Raw genomic sequence first — 10,687 nt, 5'->3', positions numbered from 1 at the left:
GTATCGCTGTGGTGACCTTGGAAGGCTGAGGAGGAGCCCAAGGATTTCTTACTCTGCGAGGGATAGCTGACCATGCAGGTGTGACTCTCCATTGCCTTGTTTGTCTGGACACCACCATCCCCTCATTATTGCTGGTATTCAGGGCCTTGCTGCTCTGCCATCACAGAATTTGTCAATTAGCTTCCTGCCAGCAAAGATCTAATGCCATATAAAATATTCTCCCTGCCCCTGGATATGCACTCTCTCTAATGACATGAGGTTGTATTCTGGTTCATTTGTCCTGGTAAAGCCACAAGGTAGGCTTATACATCTGTGTGAGTGGGGAGTATTATCTGAAGATGCTGGACATTCTTTTTAACAATTACCTAGGGAAAAGGTGGGTTCTCAGAAAATACTCTGGCAGGTGGACCTAAGAAAAGAAGGAAAGGGGGCACCTGCCTATCTCTGAACTTCACTTTCTTTAGACTTCTAGGGGGACACTGAGATGTGGGCCCCTGGGGCTGGGTACGCAGATGGTGTCTGGGCTTAAGGTTAGGATGGAAGGGCCTATGATGCCCTTAGGTGTAGAGCCACATCTTTTTGTGGCTGGACAGGTTTATACTGCCCTAAGTCACTCACCCACATCCTTTTGCCAGATTAGCAAATATTGAGGCTAGGAGGAGGTCATTTGTGATGAAATTCAAAGCTGAAAATATATGTTAGTTACCTGTTGTGTAATAAATCACTCATACATTTGGGTGTTTGAAACAGCAAATATATATATATATATCTTAACGCTTTCTGAAGGTCAGGAACCCAGAAGCAGTGTAGATGAGTGATTTTGGCTAAGTCTCTCACGAGTCTTCAGTTAAGGTGTTGGCCAGCGCTGCATTCATCTGAAGGCTTGACTGGGGCTGGAGGGTCTGCTTCCAAGATGGCTCCCTCATAGGACTGTGGGCAGGAGGTCTCAGTTCCTTCTATGTGACCCTCTTCACAGGACCCTTCTCTGATACAGTGTAGGAGGAGAATGCACAAGGAAGGGAATGACAGGAAGCAGGGAACATTGGGGGCCACCTTGGAGGTTGGTTGGGTATCACAAAAATAGACATATTATTTTAGTACAATAAATTCAGAAGATCAGTTGTTATTTTTGCTAGGTATGGTTGTATTTCAGATGCATTACCCTGAAGCCAGTGCCTTTGGGGGCTCTGCCCCTCTCCTTCACCTTAGATCTGAAGGGCTCTTTCACTCATCCCAAACAAGTAGCAGGGCCATACAGATCACGTAGGACCTGCAGGAGGCCAAACACAAGAGAAGGTGAGGCTTTGGAAGGATAGCAAAGAGTTAAAAAGGACCAAGAAGCAATTGAAAAGGAGAAAGGAAGAGAAGCAAGGAGAAGCCCTAAATAGAATGCTTTTTCCCAACCTAAGGGAGGGTAACCATAGCACGAGTCTTAAGAATCTAGGACAATAGTCCCACTCCAGCAGATTGTCTAACGGGACAAGTTCAGAGGCTAGAGATTCCAGTTCCAAATCTCCTATACCCCATGGGCTTTGTGTGGACTTTCAAGCCTGAAATGAAGTCTTTTAGTAAAGAACTCTTTAAACATACTGTGTATGTGCTTTGCTTGTTAATAGGAAGGCAGTTCTGCTATATCCTGCACCATCCCTTCCATCCACAATGAGTTTATGGGTGAGGCTGCATTTGTACCTCAGATAATTGACTCATATATTACTCTCTGTTCTATTTTGCTTATTTTTCTCCAAGACTTTAATAAACCTTTATTCAAATGGGGCACCCTTCTCCCATCTGTGCTACCTGGTAAAAAAAATGAGTGGTGGGGAGACAAAAAAAAGATGGTGAGTGGCAGTAGAGATTAGGGGAGCCACTTTGAGGAAAGAGAGAATGCTTTGTGATCTAGCTGTTCCTTCCCATGTTGGGATTCTCTCTCCAGTGGGGACACTGCAGACTAGACTTCAGTTACATTAAGGGATGACAATTTCTTTTCTGCTGGGTCAAGGGCATGGAGCAAAGCTTTTCTAAAAACAATGGTGGAAAAGAGAGGAATCTAAGGGGAGGGTGTGGGTGTGGAAGGCAAGATAGATCAGTCATAGAACATTGAGGCTGAACAGGACACTTCTCCTGCGGCACAGAGAAGTGAAATACTTTGCCCAAGATCATGCAGTGAGGCAGCAATAATGACTCCTCAAGCAGCGCTTTTAGCTCTGCCTTGCCGTCTGATTAGGTCAATGAATACCCACAGCTATTGTGTGTGTGAAGGAAAGAGAAGAGTAGGTGCTGGCTTGCAGCAGTCTTATAGAACACCGGATGAAAAAGCCACATGGACATTACACACACCTCTCCCCACACACTGTACGTGGAAGAGGCATGTGTGAGACAGGCTCAGGAGGGATATGCATATTTGCATGGAAGGAAAACTGTAGTTGATACTTAAATAGACCTTCCCCCTCCTGGCTCATCTGTGGGGTCAGCAGAGTTGGTGAAGCCCAAACTGAGTCCTGAATGGAGGGGTTTCTGGAACTTCACTAGTGCATGAAGAGATCAGGGGATGTTCTGCAGGGGATCAGGGGTGGGAGGGTCGCAGGGGAGGCTTCTCAGGCATGAGGGAAGCATGAGGGAAAAAAAACAACCCAGGGCAGGGGTAAGTGTGCTGGCTGGTTTTGGCATCCATATGGAAGAAGAGTGAGGACCAGGAAGGCCGAGGGAAAATGGCTGCAGCTGTAGCTGGGCCCCTGCCGGGGCTCCTAGGGAGTGAGACACGGGTGGGACTGGGTGGGTGGAGGACAGCAGGAGGCTTACCCCCAGCTAGATGGTGGGCCAGGAAGTCCTTGAGAGAACAGTGGTCCCCTTGTCTTGTTGGAAGGTCAGCTCCATCCCATGCCTTTGGAATCTAAATGGCCTCTGGTGAGGGTGGGTATACAATGTGGAGCTGTCCCAGATCCAACCTGTTGGCTGAGATCTAGGGGAGCAGGAGGCCCTGATGGATGCAGATTCTGGCCCCTGGTCAGGTAGGTCCACTGCTTGCACGCTTGGCCTCAGAGGCTTTGGCTACCTTCTTTGTTTCTTTCTTTCTGCCCTTCATGCAAACTCAGGTCAGCTCATCAGAGTCCTTCGCAGTGCCCCTTGATCTGGCCACCGAGTGCCCTCACCCACTATCTTTTAACTTCCTGCTGTACCTGCAAGGTTTCCCCACCCTCACCTGACCATAATCATGGACGCAGCCCTGGGATGGCTCCGGGTCAGTCCCTGGGGCCCCTGAGGGCACAGGTGCTGCTGTGATTGAGTGGGTTAGAGCAGGGGGAGGTTGAGGGGGACATGCCAGAGAGCTGGGTAGGGGTACCGGAAGTGGTCCCCTGGCTGGGTAGGACCAGTGAGCTCCAGAAGAGGAAGAAGAGCCTGTAGAAGAGGAGGAAGAGGCAGGAGCAGGCCATAGTCAGGGCCATACCGGCAACTGCTGGCCTCTTACTGACCTTTGTGTACTTAAGCCTAGACCAGATGTAGTTTTTGCCTCTTAGGGGATAACATTTGGGTTGGGGAAAGGGATCAATATGGCCAGAACTCTGCTCTTTCTGGGGATCCCAGGATTTGCAGTGGCTTCAAAGGGTCCCCTTCTGCCAGTAAGGGGTCCAACCATGCTATAGAATGGAGCTCCTGGCGGGGATGGCTTTGTGCTTTAGACTTGAGGAATTTCCTGCCTTTTCCTGACCTTCAACAGGAAGGTCTGGGCATATGGGCTGGGGGGTCACATGGAAGATGGTGGCTGAATGGAGGGGCACCTGTCTAGACTTTGCTGCTCCTGCCTACTCTCTGGTCCCCTACCAGAATGTGGAGGCCAAGGCCTCGGGCAGCATGTGGTTCTCTGCTTGAGGACACGCACCTGCTCTTGGTGTATTTGCTGTTGCTTACTTTCTTCTAGAAGAGGATCTGTATTGAAATAAGGGATCAAGACTAAGGGACCATCTGGATTTCAGGCCAGTAGGTTATTTGTGACCATATGGTGCTCTCTGGGCCTGAGGAAGAGGGAATTGGGTAGGGCCCCTGCGTGGGGCTGGCTCAGAAGGATGCAGTTATTCCCTCTTGTGTGGAAATAAACATTTTGGATTCCTGATCATCTCCCTGGGGGCTAGGATTCTGGTCAACAAAGTCAAAGTTGGTCCCCAGATTCACAGTTTTGTGTGCTCCAGGACAGGCTAGCGGTGGGACATTCCTTGAGGGCTATTTCCCTCTGTCCTGGTTTTTCTTCTTTCACAGGTTGGTGCCCCTCCTAACCATGTCTTCCATCTGAAGACAGAGGGAGTAGGCTGATCTGAATGAAGGATTGGGGTTTTGTCAGGGTGAGTATGTGTGTTCAAAATTGGTGGTGGTGGTGGTGTGGTGTGTATGTGCCTGCATATTTGTGTGTGTGTGTGTGTGTGCGTGTATGTGTGTGTGTGGTGGGGAATGGAATATTCAAGCATGTGTCAGAAGAGGGAAGATTAAACTTGGTGTTTCTTCAGCTCCCACTGCAGTGAGCGGTGCCCCCTGCTGCCCATAGGGGAAACAGCAGCCCCAGCTTCCCAGTCTCAGTAGGTCCCTGCTTTCACCCATCCGCTTTCCCATCCACCCCTTGATGATGTTTCTGAAGCTGCTCAGTCCTGCTCTGCTTGCTTGTGCTCCTTTGAAGATCTCCACGCTTCTTGTTGGACTCTTGGTCCTGAAGGGGTGAGGTCAAGTGAAGGATTTGAACTTGCAGTGTGAATGGCTGGACATTACCATGGGGGCCTCCAAGCTCCTGGGTCAGGCCCTCTGGCAAGACTGCAGTGAGGGGCGCTGGACCAGCATGCAGAACACAGAGGACGGTCCTGTGGGGAGAGGCTTGGACATGCACTGTAAACCCAGAGTGACCAGGACATTGCATTGCCCTGGTGACTTAGGCAATGGGTGACTACACATGGAGAATCTTCCTTTGCCTTCACTGTTCCTTGGAAAGGGGCAAGCTAGGATCCAGCAGTCCCCCGAGCTTCTGCTGGTTGGCTTTGCCCAGAGGAGGGCTTTCTACTCCCTGCTCTACTGGGGACATCTGTATAGAGGCCTGCAGGGGGAAGGCTATTCAGTTCCACTCAGTTCTTTCCCAAACTCATTCCAGAGTGTAGAGTAGGATCAGTGTTTCAAAACTAGTGACTGTCTTGAATGTGTAGGGGCTTAGCCACTGCAGTAAGAGAGGGCAGGGGTGACCATCTAATGAGCCAGGGACTTTCCAACAAGCCCTGCCTCCCACGTAGTCAGGCTCTGTCCCCACCCCATACTGAGCCCTCTTCTCTCAGACACTTGCCCCATGGTACTTTTATTCTGAAGGGACCAAGGTCCCTGGAGGCGTGGTGAGGGGAGGGGACTGTCCAGGGGCTGGATCTGGCCCTGACCCTGAACAGGCCCTGCCCTCTGGGCTGTTTTCCCAGGGTAGTGATTCTGGGACCCCAAAGGAGGGGCCTTACTGTCTTCACTTCTCCCCCTAATCCTCTGTCCCAGTCTTGCTGGCCTTTAAGCAGAGGGTCCCTATAGCCAAGCATGTCGGTCTTCTTACTGTTGCCTTCACACCCCTGTGTCCTCATCTTTCTAGCCCTTACCCTTGTATCTTCCAACTGTTTCTAGCCTTCTTGCTGCCTGTCCTTCCCAAAGCAGACATGGACGCCAGCTCACTATTCCAAAGCTTGGCAGCCTCCTCCAGCACGGAACAAGGATCTTACCCAGTCTCATCCCTCTTCCCCAGAGTGTAGGATGGAAATATAAGATAGCTAGGGTTCATTCAGACATTGATACATGTGGTCTGTTGAACTCTGTGTGGGTGAGGCTGTGCCTTGGGCCCCGTTCTGTTGAGCACATGAGGCTTTCTTGAGACTAAGGAAAGGAAACAGAGCAAAACAACAACAACAAAAAGAACAACTCTATCAGCAGCTTCTGTTTACATTCTTGAACTCCACTCACAGTTTTCCAGAAGTTTCACCAGGACGGAGTTTTTACTTGTCCCCAAATGCTCAAAGCTTAGTTCTTTCTTAGATGGAAAAGAAGAAACCAAATGAAATAAAGAGAGTTGAGAACCATTGTTTTCAAGGGGCCTTTCCCCTTTGCCTGTTTCTTTCACCCAGGAGGCCAGACCTTGAACTGGATATGAGGCCACAATTAGGCAGTGGAGTGTGACAAAAAAGGACTTTGGCCTGGGGGCTACAAGTTATAGATTAACATGGGGAAGAGTGAGGAGGGATCTGGAGGGAGAGTAAGTGGCCCAAAAAAGGGACTGCTGACCTGGGATGATCTGGACTTGAAGAGGTACAAGCAAGAGGAGCCTGGGGACCGGTGTAGTCTGGAGGGGCCCCAGCAACTCTCTGGCTATTTGACCTTCCTGAAGATCTGCTCACACACTGCATCCCTTGCAGTCAGTTCCTGGGGACACAGTAGGAATAATGAGGAGAGAGAAAGAAGGTTCTTGCCAGAATTCCTTTCTTGAGGTCCTGGAGCTCCATTTAATCCATCAGGATACAACAGCCGGGGTACTTGATGTATGGGGTATTGTATCATTGTCCCAAACCTTCAACTTTTCACCCCAGAGGAAGGAAGGGACCTGGGTCATGGAATGTGAAATGGCTAAGCCTCCATCTCTCCAGTCATGATTTATGGACATTCATCTGATTTGTAGCCAGGGCCCATCTGGCTCCTCTATCTCTTCCTCTCTCTACTCTTCCCAATGCTTTTGTTTTCCTTTCTTGCTTGCCTTCCTCAGAAGGGGGCAGGGAGTGGAGTAGGAGATGATTTGATTGGGCAAGGGGATGAGTCTTAGCCCAGACAGGAGATGAAACCCCTCTTCCAGCGCTCACCCAGCTTACCAGATACAACTTCTCTCCCTCCAGCCAGTGTCTCCAACCTCGGTTGGGGACCTCCCCTTTCTGCACACATACCAGCTGCTCCTCCTCCCAGGTTACTATGGTCTACAGGGAAAGCAAGAATAAGGGAAGATTTGGAGGCAGAACACCCCAAATGTATCCAACTCACTCTGGTTGGGCCGCCCCCCCCGCCCCCCCCGTTCACACCACAGCAGATACTGTCTTGCTCCAGCCCCTTCATTCTGAGTGAGAGGGCTCCCTCCACTTCCACTGCCAACTCCTACAGGCTGCTGAGGCCATAGTTTGTCCATAGTGATTGCTGGGGCAGGGCAGGGATGGAGCAGAATAAGCAGGGGTAAAATTGGGTGGTGGGTGATAAAGAACAAAGACTTTGTCCTTTGGATACTTTCAGTTGGGCTGGAGGGTCATTTGGGAAAGAAGGGGGATTGGTTGAGAGTCCCACCAGGGAATCTCTCTTCTTTCTCAGTTTCAAGGACAGCTGAAGTGTCCCTGAGAGTAAAGGATCACCTCCTTTCCCCCAGTCAGAGTGGGAATTCCAATCAGCATTTCTTAAGCCCTCCTACAGAATGGGCCCTGCTAACCGAGGTGCTCAGAATCTTGGTCCAATAGAGCAAGAAACAGGTGTTTATGATGCCAGGCAAGTGTTGGGGAAGAGCTGAGCCTTCAAGGACGTGAGGAGTTCGTTAGATTGGAGATACTGCGGCATTTCCAGCAAGGAAAGGAACAGTAGAGAGGTAAGAAAGAAGGCCAAATAGTTGTAAGAGGCTCTAAACAAGGGTGTTTGTGGGAAAGACCCTTGTATATCACGGACCTCATCTGGAACATAATGGATTGTCACTGAAAGGGTTTAATTCATGGTTACTTTTACATTTGAGATAAATCCTTGAGGCTATAGCATGCAGAGTGGGTTAGAGGAGGATTAAGCCTGGGGGCCAATTTCGGGCACCAGGCAAGAAATGAGGGCTTGAATGAAGGTGGTCATCACAAGAAAGGCTGGGAAGAATCAGTGATGTTCAGTGAAGTAAAATGGACCATGAATGTAAGTCATATGTAACTGCAAGATTTCTAGGAGCCACATTAGAAAAGGAAAAAGAAACAAGTGAAAGTAATTTTAATAATATATCTCAGGGGCGCCTGGGTGGCTTAGTCGGTTAAGTGTCCGACTTCGGCTCAGGTCATGATCTCATGGTTCATGGGCTCAATTCCCGCATCGGGCTCTGGGCTGACAGCTCAGAGCCTGAGCTTTGGATTCTAAGTCTCCCTCTCTCCCTGCCCTCCCACACTCATGCTGTCTCTCTCTGTCTCTCAAAAATAAACATTAAAGTTAAAAAATATATATATATATTTTATTTAACCTAGAATATCCCAAACATTAAAATTTCAGCATGTGATTCAAATAAAAATTACTGAGATGTTTTACACTTTTTTTGTATTGTCTTAAAAACCCACTATGTTTTTATACTTATAACACACCTCAGTTTGGACTAGTTACATTTTAAGTGTTCAATAGCTGTATATGGCTAGTAACAACCATATTGGACAGTGCAGAAAAGTTATAAAGATTTCTTGACCAACTAGATGTGGTGTGTGTGTGCATGCGTGCATACGTGCATGTATGTCGTGGGGTGCAGGGGTAAGGGAACAGGACATATCGACTGTGATTCCCAGGTCTCCGGTCTGGCTGGTTATCACCATTAACAAAGGCAGTAAATATAAAAGCAGGAATCGGCTCGGGTAGGAAGATAATGAATTTGGATTTGAGCTTGGGGCATGCAGATGGAAACATCGTACAGACAGATGAAGGCTTCACCCTGAAGCTCAGGAGACAGCTCTGGATGGAGAATGCATGTTAAGGACAGTTTATAAGTAGTAGCAGAGTGCATGGGGATAGATGATGTAGCCGATGGCTGGTGTACAGACAAGAGAGAAAGTCAAGAGCAAAACACTGGGGGGAAACCCCAGTTAGAGGGTTTAATAGCACAACTGAGGTCTGCAAAAGAGACCTAAAAGAAGGTGTAAGAAGCAGAGAGAAAGAGAAGAGAGTGGAGTCAGAGAGGCTAAGGGAAAAGAGACTTTGTGCTGACCAACTGAATCACAGGCTAGAGTGTGAGCAAATATTTCTTCTTTGGACTGATGGTGACCCCCTCTTTTTGTCCTGTGGCAGGAGAGAGTGGTCTGGGGGAGCACCTGGAGACTGTTCCCTTCGGGACTCTGCAGCCTGCTGTGGTAATCACTTTCTCTGGCTGGGAGAGGTCACTTAGTTTTGCCACAGACTGTTAAGACGCACCTATCTGCTCACCCACCTACCCTCCCCCAGGCCCCCCGGAAAAGTACCTGGCATTTTCGTCCATCCACGATCCTTAGATCCTCTTCAAACTCTACTCCCACCTCGAATTCCAGAATGTAGTTGCGGAAGGTGCTGAGGGTCTTCACTATCATGTGGTCGCCCTGATGGTCAATCTCCTTGTCTGGCCTGAGCAGCAGCGCTATCTTCCGCAGAGCCATGCCGATGTCTATGGGGAGGGGAGGGGTATCTCTTAGCAGGGTCTTACCAGCCAGCCAGGACCTTCTCTCCTGCAGCAGCACCTCGGGGCTGTGAGCTTCCCTTTAGCTGGGTGTGAGATTGGAGGTTGACTCTTTCCTACCAATGCTCCTGGCTAGAAATGGATCCCAACTCACGTGCCACCTCCTTAGCCTTTCCACAGCTTCTAACCCCAGCATTCCCCCCTTTTCAGTGGGACAGAGAGGAAGGAAGGGAAAGGGAAAAAGGGGGGTGAATGGGGTGTGGGGAGGCTGTGAGGCCATTACTTAGGGCTTGCAGGTAGTCTTCCATGTTCTTCTGCGAGATGAAGCGGTAGTAGCCGGTGAGGTTGGGAGGCATTGTCCGGGCTGGCCAAGATGGGGATGGAGATTTCAGAAGAATATAGCAGACAGGGTGAGGGGCGAGCAGATGTTGTCTAGCAGGTGAGGCTGTGGGACTGTAGGTCAGCCTACACACACACACACACACACACACACACACACACACAGGAGGCTGTGTAAAGGTCTATGCTTACCAGGGTTTTATAGGGCTGGGCCCTGGTGCAATAAGAGTTCCTACCAGACTGCCCCCTCCTCGCATAATGAGTTTGGGACTGGTGCCTGCAGCCTGAGGGAGGGGTAGGAACTTGGCAGCTTTGTGCCTGACCTCAGCTTTTCCTGAGGAAGGAACGTGGAGCAGGATCTGGGGCTGTCTGTCATCCATGACTTGACCTGTTTCGAGGGTCAGTTTTGGCTTCCGGCCCATTTCTGGCAGGTTTGGGAACTGTCCCAGAGCTCTGAGGAGGGCAGTCTCCCCTGGGAGAGGTCTGGTCCTGCTGGGTAGAGGGAGAGCTTCCAGACTCAACAGGGATGAGTTCTAACAATATCCTGAGATCCTGGGACTGAGTCAGGGATCCTGAAAGGTATGAGGAGGAAGAGGTGGGGAAAGAAGGGGGACAGTGAGCTGGCCAGGAGCCACCGTGAAGAAAATTCTCCAGTGCTGCCTCCCACAACTCCCTCAGACAGCTTCACCGGCTTGGGGCCCCAACTCTGGATTCCAAACTCTTTGTCCAATAGTGCTCTTCCCAAGCACAGAGGGGATTGTCGGCATGATGAGGTAATTGAGCTCAAAGTCCAGAGGAGAAAGTGAAGGAGGAGTTTGGTTAGCTATTTTGGGGAATTTTCAATCTTTGACTTGGGACCCAGGGGTTTCCCTCTCCCTCTGAAGTCACTGATGTAACCATCACCCCCCAGTTTCCCAGCCTTTGGACAGCCTATGCTTACCGGAGGAC

The 10,687-nt window shown here is 49.8% G+C and overlaps 1 protein-coding gene across 2 annotated transcripts; it reads right to left on the bottom strand.

Moving 5' to 3' along the window:
• Positions 1 to 5,922: 5,922 nt before the first annotated feature.
• Positions 5,923 to 9,864, bottom strand: RBP5 (retinol binding protein 5). 2 transcript variants are annotated; one of them, XR_013333920.1, is made up of 5 exons: positions 9,684 to 9,864; positions 9,210 to 9,388; positions 6,858 to 6,959; positions 6,280 to 6,417; positions 5,923 to 6,028 (listed from the first exon to the last, which is right to left on the bottom strand). XR_013333920.1 is itself a non-coding variant. In XM_077758976.1 (4 exons), the coding sequence occupies exons 1-4, from the start codon at positions 9,754 to 9,756 to the stop codon at positions 6,364 to 6,366; spliced, it is 408 nt and encodes a 135-aa protein (XP_077615102.1). In that variant the 5' UTR covers positions 9,757 to 9,864; the 3' UTR covers positions 5,923 to 6,363. The 2 variants fall into 2 exon arrangements, 1 of the variants encoding a protein (XP_077615102.1); XM_077758976.1 differs by having other exon boundaries at positions 5,923 to 6,417.
• Positions 9,865 to 10,687: the final 823 nt, after the last annotated feature.

Source organism: Crocuta crocuta, unplaced genomic scaffold (assembly GCF_008692635.1).
Source record: "Crocuta crocuta isolate KB4526 unplaced genomic scaffold, BGI_CrCroc_1.0 scaffold72, whole genome shotgun sequence".
Classification (NCBI taxonomy): domain Eukaryota; kingdom Metazoa; phylum Chordata; class Mammalia; order Carnivora; family Hyaenidae; genus Crocuta; species Crocuta crocuta.
Note: the sequence above shows the minus strand (reverse complement) of the source record. Positions and strands in the feature narration are given on the sequence as shown.

Coding starts and splice junctions, on each gene's coding strand:
- RBP5 (XM_077758976.1), bottom strand. CDS start 9,756: ATGCCTCCCAACCTCACCGGCTACTACCGCTTCATCTCGCAGAAGAAC. Junction 9,389..9,683: donor AGACTACCTGCAAGCCCTAA/GTAATGGCCTCA, acceptor CCCTCCCCATAG/ACATCGGCATGGCTCTGCGG. Junction 6,418..6,857: donor AGGGAGAGAAGTTGTATCTG/GTAAGCTGGGTG, acceptor CTGTGTCCCCAG/GAACTGACTGCAAGGGATGC.